The sequence below is a fragment of the Asparagus officinalis genome, chromosome 2 (assembly GCF_001876935.1).
Source record: "Asparagus officinalis chromosome 2, Aspof.V1, whole genome shotgun sequence".
Classification (NCBI taxonomy): Eukaryota; Viridiplantae; Streptophyta; class Magnoliopsida; order Asparagales; family Asparagaceae; genus Asparagus; species Asparagus officinalis.
This window is the reverse complement of record NC_033795.1, coordinates 50,338,905-50,355,433: the sequence shown is the minus strand read 5'-3', so window position 1 is coordinate 50,355,433 and position 16,529 is coordinate 50,338,905. Positions and strand designations below refer to the sequence as shown.

Below are 16,529 nucleotides of genomic sequence, written 5' to 3'. Positions count from 1 at the left end.
TCTTTAATTATGAATAAATATAATTACTGATTATGTACATTAATTATTTGACCTACTTTATTCTTATGTTGCCGGGTGCAAACAGTTACCTCTAGCTAGACTTTTGCAAAGTAGTGGAAGTAATAAAAAAAATTCAGCTCATTTAATTCTTCCTCAAGGTTTTAGGTGAATTAGGAATAGAAGTCCTTCAAAGGTACTCTTATGTTATATTCTTCCATTGTAATATTTGTTGTCAATCATTGATAAGTACAGTCTTTGTTTGATGTATGAGGTCATGTACCTTAAACTACTGTTGGACATATCATCATCTTTACTGGTTAGAATCATTTTAATGCAAGGCAGAATAATAATCTGCTGAAAGACAGCTTTTCCTTCTGTGTAGGTGGTAGTGTTCGATAGTGTTAGAATCATTTTCATGTAAGGCAGAATAATAATCTGCTGAAAGACAGCTTTTCCTTCTGTGTAGGTGGTAGTGTTCGATAGTGAAGCCCAATCAGATGATTCTGTTATGACTACAGCCGATGATGGTAATGGAAGGGAAAGTGGTGCACGTTTCCTTGTGAGAATTTTGCAGTATTTGGAGACGCCTCAATATCTAAGACGCCGTCTCTTTCCAATGCACAATAACTTGAAATTTGTGGTGAAATTTTTTGTTTTTGATTTTTTTTTCATATCCATAACTCTGATGCAGAATATCTAGACTCATCTTTGCTTATATTATTTTGCTCTAAAGGGTTTGCTTCCCCCTCTTGATGCTCCTCACCATGTGCGCAAGCATGAGTGGTCTCCATATCGTGAAGGTCAACTCCAAATATCCTTGTTATTTGTTTACTTTTCTGCTTTTGTGCTGATAATAACATAGGTTCTTTAGAATATATTAAAAATAACATAATTACAATTAATGAGGATTAGCAGTGAGCACTCACAAGTGCATAATTAGCGAAATGAAATGTGATAACGGATAAATGTTGGCTGTGTAGAAGGGGGTTTGCATCACTGTTTCTAGGTTTTACACAACATCATTATCCTTCCAAACAATAATGTAAGAAAAAAAATTCCTACAATCCCCATACAACAGTTATTACACATTTTGTTCAAAATGATAGCTAGATAACATGATACACTTTCATTTTCTCATGTCAGACTCTTCTACATGGGTTCTTCTCTCCTACTCTTGCCATATCAAACTCTTATAAATGGGTTTTTGTCATAGTCCTGAGTAGTTATTTTGTGCAGCTTTGTTAAAACTTGAAACATGTCATGATTTTATGTATTATAAATGTTTCTGTTATATGTTCTAAAAGCGGTGCTTAATTCATGAGTTCTTTGAGCTTTCTTTTAATGAATGAATGACATTCATCCTTTTCACTTTATATCATGCCAGACTATGTTGTTCAACATGTGATAATTGTGTGTTCCTGAGATTTCAACTTTTAGGCTGCTCCTTTTTCGCCTTTTCTAGGACAGTCTAATTGGATATCTGGATTAAACAAAAGTATGTCTTGCATCAGAATAGGACTGTATCTCGAGCCTAAATTCTGTTGATCTTAAACATTATTTGTAATCACGGTAAACATTTTAAAGAATCTTGATCATCTTGACAGGATCTACTTGGGATGTGTTTGAAAGCAATATACATTGTAAAACAAAGGTGGGACTAGCTTCACCATTGTAGTTTAATTAATAGAACAAATCCTGCAATATCAGACAGTTCATACGTACAGTGCTCAAATTATGAAACTTTTGCAATCATTAAATTTAATATTTCTAATTAGTTATGTAAATTGTGTGAGTTTGAAAATTACACAGCATCCACTATGACATTATACAACATAACTCTAAATGACATTATATATGAAGGTAAAGATCTTAAGAAGTTATCGTTAGTGTTTTATTTAATATAAATTTTAAGCAATTGTAGAAATTTTTTAAAGATAGCAATAAAGGAACCCTGATAATCCTATTCGGAGTCACTGAAACCTTCCAAACTAATGCACAAGAGAGCAGAAACCAACTCTTCAACCACCAATTTGATGTTTTTTGCTAGTTAACCTAAGTTTCAAATTCAATAGTAAAAAGTTGCATGAGGGGTTATTGTTATAATCTGGGAAGTGTTACATCTTTGAAGCTTTTGGTTATGATTTAACTGTCGTAAGGAATCCATATCTTATAGATATTAAGTGTCATTTACTTGTTAGCACTCAGGCAAAGTTTGTATCTTTGTCTGTCAGACCGTTTGTCTGTCAGACAGACTGGTTTTAGTCAGAAATATTTCTTATGGAAATTTCTAGTTTCCCTTATTTTTTGCTTTTGGATCTATCATCAAAGCTTTGTCCTCGCATTTTATAGCAGCACAAACCGGTGCATACTCGTCATTAAACATAGTGACTATTCGATAATGGAGCTGATTACTAGCCATGTGATCAAAAGTGCCTGAACCTGTGACCTGGATTCTAGAGGATGATGCTAGGTAGGCAGTTGGGTTACCCATCTTCATCTTAGTAGCTACAGGAAGGATGGTGATGATAACTAGGCAGTCTTACTCTGGAAATGTGATTGTCGCCACACTGTTGTATCAACATAATGAATTGGTCTTCCGTGAAACTTCTCTCAATTTGCTTGTATATGACCATCAGCTCCTGTGCTCCTGTTCAAAGCGGTATAGATTTAATCCCAAACTTACTGAGGAAAAATACCCTAGAATTCAAGTGATTTACATAATAGGATAATGTTGTTATCTTGTTTTGAAGTACAACTTCAAATATAAATGTTTTTATCTTCTTTTGATGTTGAATTCCTCACGGAGGTATATCAGGTTACCTTTTTCTTAGAGCTGTTGCTGTGAATCTTGTCATATTGTCCAAACTGAAGTCCATGTCTTTGTAGTTCGCTCTATTTATGTGCATGATTGTCTGATTACCTTCTAGTACTCAACCACTCGCAACTTCCATAACAGGTGTAACATTGAATCCTACAAATACGAAGGGAACACTTGTTGATGTTGGCTTAAGTAAGGTAAGCTTTAACTAATGCATGCCAAAAAAATTTAGGTAGCTTCAGAATCAGGATTTTCTGTAATTTTTGTCAATACCAACAGCAAAATTTTGTTAGCCTTATATTTTGATCTTATTTTTGGTGCCAATAATGCAAGTAATTTACATCTGCTGCGCTTCAATTATATTAGGTTCCTAATTTTAGTGCTGTTAGTTTTTTATATAAACCTTCTATACCTGCGATTTGTAATTAACCACTACTCTTTCCGCGGTTAACTGGTTCTACCATGGTGGTCATATCTTTCTTAGAGAGCGCATTTATATTTGTCTTGTAGAGAGTTACTGTTTACTGAACATGGTAGTTATTGAGAGATGACTTTGCCTTAAAAGAAGTGTTCATGCTGAAGTTGGATGATTCAAAATTTTTAAATAGACAACAACAATACATATTTATTTTAAAATTTGCCCGCTTTTGTAGGGATGAAGGTGAACTGAAACCTGTGCTGATATTGAATTTCATTTTTAACTTGTTAACGATTCTAGTGCGTTAGTGGTGGCAATCCTTTTTTTCCCTTTTTTTTTTGGGTTCCACTTATTGGAGATTTCTAAAAGCCTAAAGGGAACTGAAATCCATACAGACCAAGTTTTGAAGCTTCTTTAGTTACACTAGAAGTTGTGCCACAAAGTTTCACTTGTTAACTTCGTGAAATGTAGGAAGGGTGGTGGCCTTTGTAAAGCATTTAGCAGGAAAAATGATCTGATTCTCATTTTTTCCATTGCATTTTAAATGGCCGATTTTGTGCTTTTGCATGTGTAACTCATTAATCTTGAAAATGCTCGTTAAATTAGAATTTTTATTATTGCAGAATGTCTTGGTAGAGCAAGTCCTTGAAGCTGGACAACGTGTAACTGTGGCCATGGGGACTGATCGAAACATTGGAACTGGTGAATGAATACTTGATTTCTATTAACTGTAGACATGCTTATTTGCAAGTTCAAATTCTGCCAAATTTTATGATTTCAAATTGTTTAAGATTGTCATTAACCTGTTGGAGTCATTTTACTGCTTTTATGATATGCTTAGTTGCCTTTTTTTAATACTACTGGTCTTTACATTTGAACAAGTATTGATCAAAATAAAGTTCATTATATGCATTTAGTTAGATAGACAGAGATAGAGTAGGCTCTTTTCCAAAGATTTTGGAGCCAAATCCTTCTCATTCAAATAAAGCAATTAGAATATCCAAATTAGAATCTTAGCCGTCCGTCTTTACCTTACAATTTCGAATGTCTAAAAATTAAAAACTGCAGTAATTATTGGATTTCTTGGCTAAAAATATTTATCTTGTATAAGTTGGTAAATATATTGTGGGTAATGTGTTGAATAGACCAGCACTTATGTGGATGTGGGCATGCGCTCCTTGAGATGTTCTTATGTGTTTCACTTTTCTGGTATATTTGTTATTTGTTTAACACAGACTGTTATGAGCAATTTTTCCTATCAAACAATTGTATTTACATGGGATTTTCCTGAATTCTGCTAAATCATGGTTATTGTTGTTCTCTTCCATGCTATTAAATTTGTTGCAATTTACCAGTTTGTAATTATATCTCCTGTGATTATGTGTAGAATGCTTGAAACAGGTTGTTCCATCCACGAGCCCAAGAGAAGAAATGGGATTATATTGGGGTTATAGAGTTAGATATGCTTCCAATCTAAGCTGTGTATTTAAGGGAAGTCCTTATAAGGTAGAGAAAATGCTTTGCCTTTCCTTTCTGAAACAGTAGTTTCAAGATGAAAATTTCACTCCAAGTGCTTATATGTATGGTTCTCCCTATTATCATTTTGTAGGATGGGTATGATCATATTATTGGAACATCAGAGCATGGCCTCAAGGTTAATTCATCAGAACTTATTGTTCCTACTTTTAGGTACATGCCTTCACGTTAAGTTATTGGGCTCCTATCATTTTAATTCTGTTGTTAACTCGTTTTATTACTAGTTCTTTTGATAGTCTTGGCCTAGTGATTTTTTATTTAGTATTGTGTCATAACTGCTATCATTAACATTTTTGTCATGGGGAATGGTTATTAACAAAGGGTGTAATATACTAATTCCAAGAGATTGAAAGACAGGTTTATCCAAATTGTTAATACAAGCCGTTACTGTGATCATATGTCACCTGGGTACTTGTATTTGCGCGCCGTACCCATACCCAACATGTAACCGTACCCATACCCAAACTCCTTGGATACTCCTTGCATATATTTGGGCATCTACGCAATTATACAATACATGTTTTAATTTAAAACACTTATACATTTTTTTGAACTCATTGGACATGGTACAGGATCTGAACTATGATTTTAAAGGGTTGTTTAGATGTTTAGTTCAAAAACTAGAGATTTGCCATTTATAATCCACATAATGAAAGTAACATGAAAATGCTATAGGGATTTAAATTCTAATAACACGTGAATGAAAACAATTCTAGATATGCTCATTCATACTTTATTCTCTAAATTGTACCCAATCGTGAGAATGGAAATTAGCATTCCATTCTGATATTAATTTCATTTTCACTTCACTTGATATCCGCATACCAAATGAAGTAAGAGGTAACTGAGAAATTCCTCTTTATTCTCTAGTTTCGTGTGATGGGAACAGAACTTTTGAGGCTTTTTTGAGACTTGGTCCTCTTCTCTTTTGGTGTATGCATGTGCTACGATCTAGAGAGGAGAAATCAAGGAGATGTTTATTAGGAAGGACGACTGCATTCTGATATTGTTTGATAGGCTACGCGTTCTTGGTTTTCTAACTTTTGGGTTTTGGTGATGGCATAAATTTCCATCATTTACTATTTGAAGATGGCTACAGAAATTGCACATAATCATATCATACTTCCTTTAAAAGTGGGAGTCAAACAAAAACTTTCAATACCCTTTAAAAGTTATTAAAAACACTACATTACCAGAACTTATCATCTATCTTATAAACTTGTTGATAATTATTTAGTGGCATAGAAAATAAGAATCTCAGAAGTTATGACCTAATCGGTCCTCTCTCTCTCTCTCTCTCGCGCGCGCGCTTCATCAACTACTGATCGAGTCTCCTTCCTTTAACAAGCAACCAATTCCTTGAAATTTATCACAATGGAAATTATTGGGTTCATCATTTCAGTTGCAAAACTAAGGGCACGATTGGAAAGAATTGGAAATTAGAAAGATATTGCAATGCCATCTTTACTATCATCTCCTAAACACCCCCTCAACTGTCCAAAGCTACAATTTAACCTACCAAAAAGGGGACAGATACTATCACTATTTGATTTAAGGAAGCTGCTGAATATTTACAAATATATCAGGTGTAGTTTTTGGATAATTATTTTGATTCTCTGAATCAATTTAGGCTTCGTGCATTACAAATTTGTTTCTTTAGAGAACAATTTTTGTATCTAACTGTTTATAGCATTTTAACAAAATGAATCCTTGATGATTTCTTGAACGCGAATAGTAAAAAAGAGAATGATTTCCATATGTTAATGTTGTAAAGGATTTAGGAGAAGGTATCAATTTGAGATTTTCTTGGAATATTGTCAATCTTGAACAAGATTTTGATTTATTAAATATTTTTGCCTAAAGAGTTGATTTGATAGACGTTTTTTATTCCATTTGTTTCCATTTGTTATTTGCCAGTGGAACAAATGCATTATCTATGTGAAAGTAGAAACAATTGAAACTTTAATTTGCACAGTGTGAGTGATATGTTTTTGATAGATACTCTTGGATATCAACATGTTGAACAAAATATTGGTATTTTCACACAAATACTGTGATTTATGGTTCTAGCATTTCTAATTTCAAGAATTTTTTTTTAGGTCTTCTTGTCACATATTCACTGCTGGTTATAGGAAGTTTTGAAGTTTTAGTTTTATGTAAAAATGTTTCCTTCCTTTTGATATTGAGTATATTGTTTTCCTTTACTTACATCTTATTTGCGGTAACTTTTCCGGTAACTTTTCCACCATTGATAAATATTTTTGTAGTCTGTTCTCTAAATATTTTTGTAGTCTGCTCTCTATCTTTAAAGTAAAAATTAGATTGTGAGCTATATTAACCTTGGCTGTTCTCATGTCTTGTTCTTATTTGATTAAGAAAATTTGTTTTCCACTCATCAAGCTTTGGTCATTGCCTATATAAGTTTGTGGTGTTAATATCATTCACTTATTGTCACAATTCTCAAGTGAGATCTCAAGTAAGGATTAATTTAGCTTGTAAAGATTAATACATTGTGTTAATTTTCTGAGGATAAAATGTCTTTCAATGCATTTAGTGGTTAAGTTTCTACAAGATATAATGCTCATCTATGAAAGCATAGAGTGGCTATTTCCACAATGTAACCTTTTTTAGTTTCTGAATAGTTTGCATAGACTTGCATTCTTACATTATTACATTTGATTAATGCTTTAATCAGTCAATGCCATATTTTTTCCAGCATGTAGAATCTGATTTTTGGGTTTTATCGAGAGCAACATCATGATTCTAAACTATCATTAGCCCTAGGGGCTCCACCAATCAGAATTAATAGATCCTAAGGTTTAGAAAATTATATCTTAACAAGCAAAATAATTATTGCGTTTCAGAAATTATAGAGGATAAAATATAAGTACTTTATTAAAAGCATTTCAATCTTATCAAATACTCTCAAAAAATCCCATAGATCAACGTAGTCTTCTATCGATGTATGAAAAGTAACTTTTTCAAATGATATTATCGTGATAGTAAAAACATATAAAATTAAAGCTAAATAAACATAAATGGTAGTATTTTAAGGTTTGGACTCAAAAATTACATGATTAAGTGGATATTTAAGAAAATTAATTTCAAAACCAATTTATAGTAATCAGATAAGAAAACAATCATGAAATTTAACTAGGTGCATTGCACGTGCATCCACCTAGTAGAAAATAAAATTTCTACAAACTTGGGCATGCTTTGATATATCCTCTTTATACTTAATTTAATATTTTCCTTTTAAATCTTTTACTTTTGATATAATCTCTTCAATTTTTATCTCAAATATCCTCCAAGATAGTTGGAATGCTCACTTGAATTCATTTCTTTTTATAACTTTTCAAGCTAACAATGAATGAATAATGATAACATAATTTATAAGATTTTGTCTTACATGAAAAGATTTTGTGGATTTGTTTTCTCAAGAACATCATTGGACAAACTATTTTGCTTACAATAAAAATGAACAATGTAAAATACGCATGGTGATTTAGATCAAAGTACCTTCACTTCGTCATATTGTTTTCTTGCAGATAGATGCAACTCATCCAATTTTGAAGAGTGACTTACATAAATCATACAAAACTCTTCGAAAAAATCAGAACTTTCACAACAAAAAGGTTACATAAGTTCATAAACACCAAAATGTTCAATAAAAACATGCAACAAAAAATCTAGATTGAAGTTCATAGACAATGAAAATAAGACATTTGGACACAACTATTTAACCTCAAATCATCAACTAGACCAAGCAAAGCAAGTCGATCAAAAGTAAGGCCCTTTCCTTCTGCCTTTAGATTAAGGCCCTTTCCTTCTGCTAGCGTAAGGTGGAGGTTGAGGGTGGGATTTTAGGACATAGATGAATTGGGGAGACGGTTTATGATTTTGGGGGAGATTATGAAAAGTAGCGATGAAAGAGATGAGGGGTAATTAGATTTTAATTCTTTTTATTATGTTCTATAGTAGGTTTGCACTTTTAACCGAAGTCAAAAGTTTTTGGTGGGGTTATTGGTTCTAGTGGCACATCAGCATTACGATGATACGTTACCATCTTTAAAAGTCTAACCACTATTTTTTTCACTTTCCATTGTTTTCCTCTACAGAAGTTGCAACGAAACATGCCCTTAGAAACATTTGTTGGTAGAGACAGTCATTTGAGCTTGGTACACAAAAGATAATCAAGGTAAAAGTGACAGTTTTGGATATATCATTCATGTTTGTGAAATTAGGATGTGATCGATGAAACTATAGAGAGCCAAGTGTTGAGATTTGCTGACATTGGATTGTTTAAAACTTAACTATGTTAAAAGAGAATACTCTAAATTTGAGTTATCATGGGTTAATGTAGTTCTTGAGAATAATAATACTGCAACTATGAAGACATACCAAATTAAACTAGGTTTGCTTGAATTATAGATGTTGAAATCATGGGATGTTGTAGCGAACCATGATCTGGGCTCAATCCTCCTGAATTTGTGGTGGAACACGACCCAACTCACCAACTTGGGCGACCTGATTTGGAATTCAAGTTACTTTTTTTAAAAAATAACTCTTTCAAAAGCATAGACGATAAAAAAACGTGAAAAAATAAGCAAATAAATCATGCATACATTAGTTGCAACATGATTCTCAAGGTTATTTTACCGTTACTAATAGCAACTATATCATGTTTCTTGACTCTTGCAAAACCTATGGTTCCTACACTTGAACCGAACTTAAAATGTACCATATTTCCTAGTATACTGTATAAGCCTCCCCCTTTCCCAACTCGATTCCTAACTTGTGGCTTATAACACTCCCGTTTCTGTCTCATGAGCCAGAACGAACTGGGTTCCATGTAATTATGGCTTGAACTTTTTTTGCATTAGAACGAAATTGAAAGATAAACTCTCCACTTTTTGTCTAAATGGGTAAATATAATGCAGTGAGAAGTTAATTTGGATAGCGTTTAGGGCTTTACTTGGGGACGAAGAAATTCTTGTAACAACTTGTGAGAAATCTATTGAGAAAAGGTCCATGTGCTTACTTTGAAACTTGCATTGATGTGTTAAATCATGTAGAAGACTTATCATTAAACTTAATCGGGAACAAATGCATGGTCTGAAGCATAATATTGCTTATCTTACTAACATGTGATGAATCATAAATTTGAATAAATAGATATCTTTAATAGAGAAGGTAGTAACTTGCAAATTATGTGGAAAATTAGTCTTAGCAAAAGAAACGAGCACTCCCTCATGTTCCTTCACATCAGATTAGGCTTCAAACCTTAGGATTTAACATCCAACCACATAAGACTTCATGCCTTAGGCTTTCACATTCAACAATAACACAAACATACTTGCACATCCTTCCTATCTTCATAAGAAAAGAAGTCTTTCAATTCCTTCTAATTCTCGTATCCTTATGGATTTTTAAATCCCACGAATAAGCAACATCATCCCACCTGCTAGAATTATAGCAGTGCTTTCCATTGTAATTGTACATTACTATGTAAGTGACTATAACAATAAGATGAAGATAATGAACTAATATGATACTCGGAACAATATATGAAGAAAATGAGAAATTTTTGTAGTGATTGTGGGATGTATTCATATAGATATTCAAATATTATTTTTCCCATATTTGTGTATATATTTGAATTTCTGTCACGCATCATAACTTAGAGTTATTATACAGGATCTTATTCAGAGCGTGAGATTATAATTATACAATACAAACCACCAACTCTTCTTTTACTGCTATTTTATAAATATTTTACATGATAGAGTTCTCTTTTTCAAGCTCTATTTATAGGAAAATTCTCATCTATTTTTCCGCAACAGAGCTCTCTCTACTTCTGCTTGATCTGGAAAAAAATGGTAAATAAAAGGGTGAGCTACACTAGCCCAGTGAGATTATCAATAAGTATAATTAACATTCAATATAAAAATAATCTTAAATTGACTCAATAAATAAAATGTTGAAATAATGCATGAAATATAATTTTCTCGGTTTACCACTTACCTGCCGATATCATCTTATGTTCCCATCCACGATAAAACAAAAACAATAACAATAACAATTTGAGGCTTAAGCTCTGCATAATCCAGATATATGCTGATCAATCAATTAATAATCCACTGAATGTTGATGGTTCATCTTCAGTGTTATCAATCAATATGTGCGGTATTGAGGTTGTATGTAGTATACAAATATGATGAAATACAATAACCATATAATCAGTTACATAGGTAATAGTATTGTATAAAAATTATATTTATTTGAGTTATCAAATTACTAACTTCATAAAGTATTTTCTAATATAAGGAAAGTATAGCAATACAGTATAACCATACCAATCAAAGAGAAACTTTTGACGTATTAGACTGAAGAAACGAAAGAATAAGACAAGACTGTATTTACTTCATGAAAGTAGCACAGTGGATATGATGATCTCACCTGGGTTTACTATGTAAGTGGTTCGTTTTTTGGTTTCTTCTTTGCTGGAGACTTTTGTAGGAAATCTTAATAGGCTAGAACTTAAAGAACTAGTTGTTATGCATGCTAGAAAATGATTGTGAAAGGGTACTACAATTAGACCCTTCCTCCCTTTATATGGCTGTTGAGAACCGACTCGTGCTCTTGGGAGTGGATTGGGTCAAGTAAGACCTAGTATTTGATTGGAAAACATGAGCGGTGGTAATATCCAGTGGCATTGAGTTCTTATCTACTTGTTACCGACTTACCCTTAGTCCCTTATGATAAATGTAGTAGCCATAAGGAATTCTAGTAGTGTTATTTTATTCTATTAAATTGGCAATATCGTACTGTTAGTGAGAAGTGTTTTAAAAAACATTTATTGGTCCAAATATATATGCACGTAGGTATGTGGTGTCACAATTTTGGTGTATGTTTCTTTTACCGTTCCTATCTTTTTCTATACATAGTTCTGCCTGAAATTTCTCTTTGTTGAAGAAACCCACCTTGAGTTTCAAAGCATGACAAAATAAAGAAATGAATGAAATTTTTTTGCACTAGTCAGGACGTCATAGGAGTTAAGAATATGACTTGACAGCGAGGAAGCATAGTGAATCTAATATGAGAAAGTGAGTCATGTGCAACATTTGAAGGTACATGCACAGAGATGTTCATCAAATTCTTCACCGCCTAGGACAACATTTACCATTCTTTGGACTGCCTTATTCCTTTACCTTCGACCTGACTTTTACTACAGTTTCTGCATGATTCTTCTCAAAATCAGATTGTGCCTCGCGTTCAGACTTGGGTTAAGAATTTGGCTTATGTTGGTGCTTAATGCTAATTCAAGGTCACGCTCAAGCTCACGCTCAGGCTCTTCTAGTGATTGTAAGTGGCTCTGGTTCTGGTACTAGACTGGGCATAACACTGAAGTTTGGGAACGGTGTTAGTTTAGTGTCAATGCTAACTGGAGATTAAATTCAAATAATGATGGAAAATGATTTCATTTTCTCAAAGAACTTTAAGCATGACATGTAGATGGAGGAACAAAGGATGAAAAGAGTATCTATACTACTATATAAAAAACATTGTCGGGGTATACAAATTTGAAGGAATGGGTAATTATTCGTTCAATTTGTCAAAGAGTGGAGCGTCATTTTAGTAAAAGGTAAGGGCAATTTGGTCATTTGCCAACAACTTATTAAGATGGGTTCCATCTCTCCCTCCTCCCCTTCTCTCTAGAAGGTTCCATTACCTTCAATTCCTCCCATCTCTTTTTCAAATTTAAATTTTCATTCCCCTTTTCTATAAGGTTCATGCTTCCGTTCCTCCATCTCCTTGTCAAATTTAAAATTTCATGCATGACCTTTTAAAAACTCATATAATTTAAAAAATGAAAATGCAACACAGATGTAAACTAGGTAGTGACATATTATAAATAACAGTCTTATGCAACGTGTATACTATATATATAAGCAAAATATGTTTAACTAACTAGGAAAAAAATATCTTTCATAATTATGTTAAGTACAAAATATGGATGGATTTTCTTATATATAATAGTTTTTGTTGCTTCAATCTAAAGTTAATATATATATCTTCATGTTACAACCAAGAAATTTTCAGAAAATAAATAAAATAAAAGTTATTTTATTTAGATCCACTAATGCTCAATAAACTATTATATGAATTTTAAGCTCAATTTCATTCTTGTTATTAAATGAAGGATACATTAATAATTTTTAGATGCATAAAAGATATTATATTTTTTTTATTTTTTTGGTCAAGCGCATTGCTTGTGTGCGCGAATTGTTTACTAGAAATACTATAAACACACATTATAGATTATACAGGACCGAGAACTATTTTAATAAAGATCCTTAATGTGTGTCCACGAAGACATCCACACATGACCATTGAATTGAATTCTCAACAACCAATCTTCAGCTTTCCCTCTAGCCTACACTTGTACATAGAGAACTACAAATATATTTACATGGCCAACATATCATAGTAGGAGAATAAGTCTTGCAGCTTTTCCATTCAATTTCTGTATCCATGTGGATCATCAGAATCTGAAGAATAAAGCGCACTACCCAATTTTAAAGGATCGTAGAATGTTTTTACAATTAAGACGATAATACCCTACTGCAGGAGTGATTAAGAAGATGATGAATCTAAATATGATGACTGGAAATAAGGGGTTGGGGAAAAACTGTAGCGCTTGATACTTGGGGGTATTATAGTAGTCACTGGATATGCTGGCAATGACATGATTTACTATAGCAGCGTGGATACTATAGTAATGGCAATTATCATAATAATCACTGATCTACATTAGAAGGGAACGAACCAGGTGACCTGCGGGTAAAAGTTATTTGGAGAAACTATTCCATTTATTCTTTTTATTTTCCATTTCTTTTTCTTTTTCTTTTGCTTTTTTGAGATAAATATGATAAAAATATTGAAACCTTTCCTCCTGAATTTACACAACTAAGTATATGGTAACTCAGATTTTCTTTATTACACGGCTTGTATGGACTCCATGTTATGAAAGTATATGATATGTTTGTTATATGTGTTTTGTATCTTTCAATCTGGTGCATGTCTCGATTATGTTGTGTACTTCTAGATGACCAATATTTCTTTCAGTCTTTCACTTAAAGTCTATAGATTTCTACATCTATGTCAGTAAGGTGGCTCTGCCACAGCTGCAAACTCTTTGTTCTCGCACAAGCAGTCTTAGTTGTCTGTTTCTCAAGTGATTAGGCTTTCAATTTTGCAGGCATCTTTTGATTGCATTTGGAGGACTTGCTGGTTTGGAGGAAAGCATCGAAGAAGATAAAGCTCTGAAGGTAAATATTTCCATGAAAAAATATCTTCTCAATCGGTTAGGCGAAAATAATTTTTTCTGGTATCTCTTCTTGATGTTTTGATTTCATGTATAATGGTCTATTTTTGTTCTAGACACCTATGGGTTAATAGATGTCCTTGTCAACTGTACTAACCACTATAAAATACATTCAAGTATTTTTTTTCTGAATTATGAATTGATATGCGAAAATGTTTTCTATTTCTTTTGATGAAGATTTTGTTCTTATGAATACTACCCTTGACTTTCACTTACCCTTTAGAAAGGAAAACCTACAATTTCTCGATACTTGTGATTTTTTTTATTTTTCAAATTATGCACTTTTTATTAAAGAGGAGCTGTGCAATCATTAAAGCGGAATCACCATGAACACTCAACTTCTATTACTGCCAAAAGTTCAGGAGTACAAGAATCATGCACTTTATATTAAAGTGGAGCTGTACAATCACTAAAGCAGAATCATCATGACACTCAACTTTTTATTACTACCAATAATTCAGGAGTACAAAAATCAACGAGAAAGGAAGAGTTAAATGGAGTCATTGATCTCATTATTGCTGAATTCTTGTGAATTCAAAACGAAACATCCTCCACCACCACTCAAGAAATCTATCTAGGTATCAGGCCAGCATATAAGCTTTCAATAACATTGGCATTTATTATCAGTAATTGCAATTAAAAGCTAAAAAAAAGGAAAACGCCTAGGCGCCTAGGCTCTAGGCGTTGAGTCTTGCCTAGGCCGCCTAGCGCTTTCTGTAACCTTGCCAGGAAGTTAAGCTAAAGACACGTACAGCGAGTTTGGATACGCCTTTTAAAGAGGGGAGGGGAAGGGTTGGGAAGATTAGGATGTTAACCCTCCACAAGTTGTGTTTGTTTAGAAATTTTAATTAGCAAGGGGAGGGATGGGAGGGTTAAAAAAGATAAGCAAATTAACTCACTTTCCTAACCCTCCTGAGGTGGACGGATTGGGAGGATAAGGATTGAGCTTTAGTGTTTGTTTAGAATTTTAACTAGCAAGGGGGAGGGATCGGAGGGTTAAAAAACAAGCAAATTCACTCACTTTCCTAACCCACCTAAAGTGGACGGATTGGGAGGGTAAGGATTGAGCGTAAGTGAAACTTTTCCACTATTCCAAAATTGTCCTGAAAGAAAAAAAGAAACGTTTACAAGTTCAATTTCTTCAAAAAGGTATATTGATCATGCAGGCTTCCCTCCCTTCTCTGCTCTAAACAAACACAAATTGGGGTGTACCCCCTCTTCCCTCCTCTATCCAAATACAATTACTTCTATTTTGTTCCTTCCCCTACAATCCCCTTTCTTTGGGTTTAGGTGAATCATTGCCTTCCCTTACCATTACTTGTATTCAAACCCACCTGTAATATTGACCCCAAATATTTAAGTCCTAATAATGTCTTATCATTATATTGTGCCTATGTTATTTCTACACTTTCATTACATTTTCTAGTCTTAATATCCAATTTCGGATTCAGCTTTAACTTAAATGGAATATTAGAACGGTACCCTTCAAATATATGTTTAATTGATGGGACATACCAAGATTCTGTATCTATATATTGTGTTCATGCTACAGGTGATTTTAGAATACATTGTCAAATAGAGTATCTGAGCAACATACTTTTTTGAAGAACTTCATTGAACTCAATTAGTGCATTTTTTTGACAGGGAAAGGATCCCCGCGATGTATTTGATACTTACTTGAATATATGTCCTCATCAGGGTAGCAGAACAATTAGGACTGAGGTACTTATATCTTCTAATTTTCCCTAATTGCTTCTGATATTGCTTTGTAACCTGTCATTTTTTATTCTCACCTAAAATGTTGTATATGTAGGAGGCCGTATTTATATCTCTACAGTACTTCCAAGAACCAATAAATCGAGCCATGCAGAAACCTGAAGGAAAATAAATTTCTGGAAAATCTTGTTTGGATTTTTGTTAGCAGGATCATTGATGGGAAGTAAATGGAAGTGGGTCTTAAAAAGTTTTGTCGTCATGGAGGAGCAGGCTCCGAGAGTAAAGCTGCAGCAATGACTTCGTCGCCGTGTAGGCATTTGATATTTAGAGATTTGTAATGCTGAAAACACTTTAAGGAATCAGGTTTTTTTTTTATGAATCCCAGTTGTTTGGCAACGCTGTAAATTAATCGAAATCACCATGTTCAAGGCCATCAAATTCAGTACTCGGTGGATTGTTTGCTCGTACTCCATTTATATATGTTGACCATAGAAGTAAACTTCCCATTTTTTGTTTATTGATACATGAATATATGAAGTGCAAAAGTATGGTTAACTAACAATTGATTAAACCATAAAAGGATGCATGGGCTATGCAGAATTAAGGGTTGCATCATATTTGTATAACTTTCTTCATCCTCAAAACTCTTTCAA

At 33.3% G+C, this 16,529-nt stretch overlaps 1 protein-coding gene across 5 annotated transcripts in view; it reads left to right on the top strand.

Annotated features, from left to right (window-relative positions):
• LOC109831476 (putative methyltransferase C9orf114 homolog) overlaps window positions 1–16,375 on the top strand; it is a 19,739-nt gene extending 3,364 nt beyond the window's left edge. Inside the window, exons 3-11 of one of the 5 annotated variants that reach the window (XR_002244431.1) lie at window positions 467–640; window positions 734–800; window positions 2,957–3,015; window positions 3,860–3,938; window positions 4,624–4,742; window positions 4,846–4,890; window positions 14,035–14,104; window positions 15,805–15,882; window positions 15,974–16,027. Coding sequence is in view for 3 of the 5 variants with exons in the window: in XM_020398798.1 (XP_020254387.1) it covers window positions 467–640; window positions 734–800; window positions 2,957–3,015; window positions 3,860–3,938; window positions 4,624–4,742; window positions 4,846–4,925; window positions 14,035–14,104; window positions 15,805–15,882; window positions 15,974–16,048 (801 nt within the window). In the remaining 2 variants the exon portion in view is untranslated. Of the gene's footprint in view, window positions 1–466; window positions 641–733; window positions 801–2,956; window positions 3,016–3,859; window positions 3,939–4,623; window positions 4,743–4,845; window positions 4,926–8,890; window positions 8,971–14,034; window positions 14,105–15,804; window positions 15,883–15,973 lie in introns of those variants that run through there. The other 4 variants (XM_020398798.1, XR_002244432.1, XM_020398800.1 and 1 more) reach the window with 4 other exon arrangements.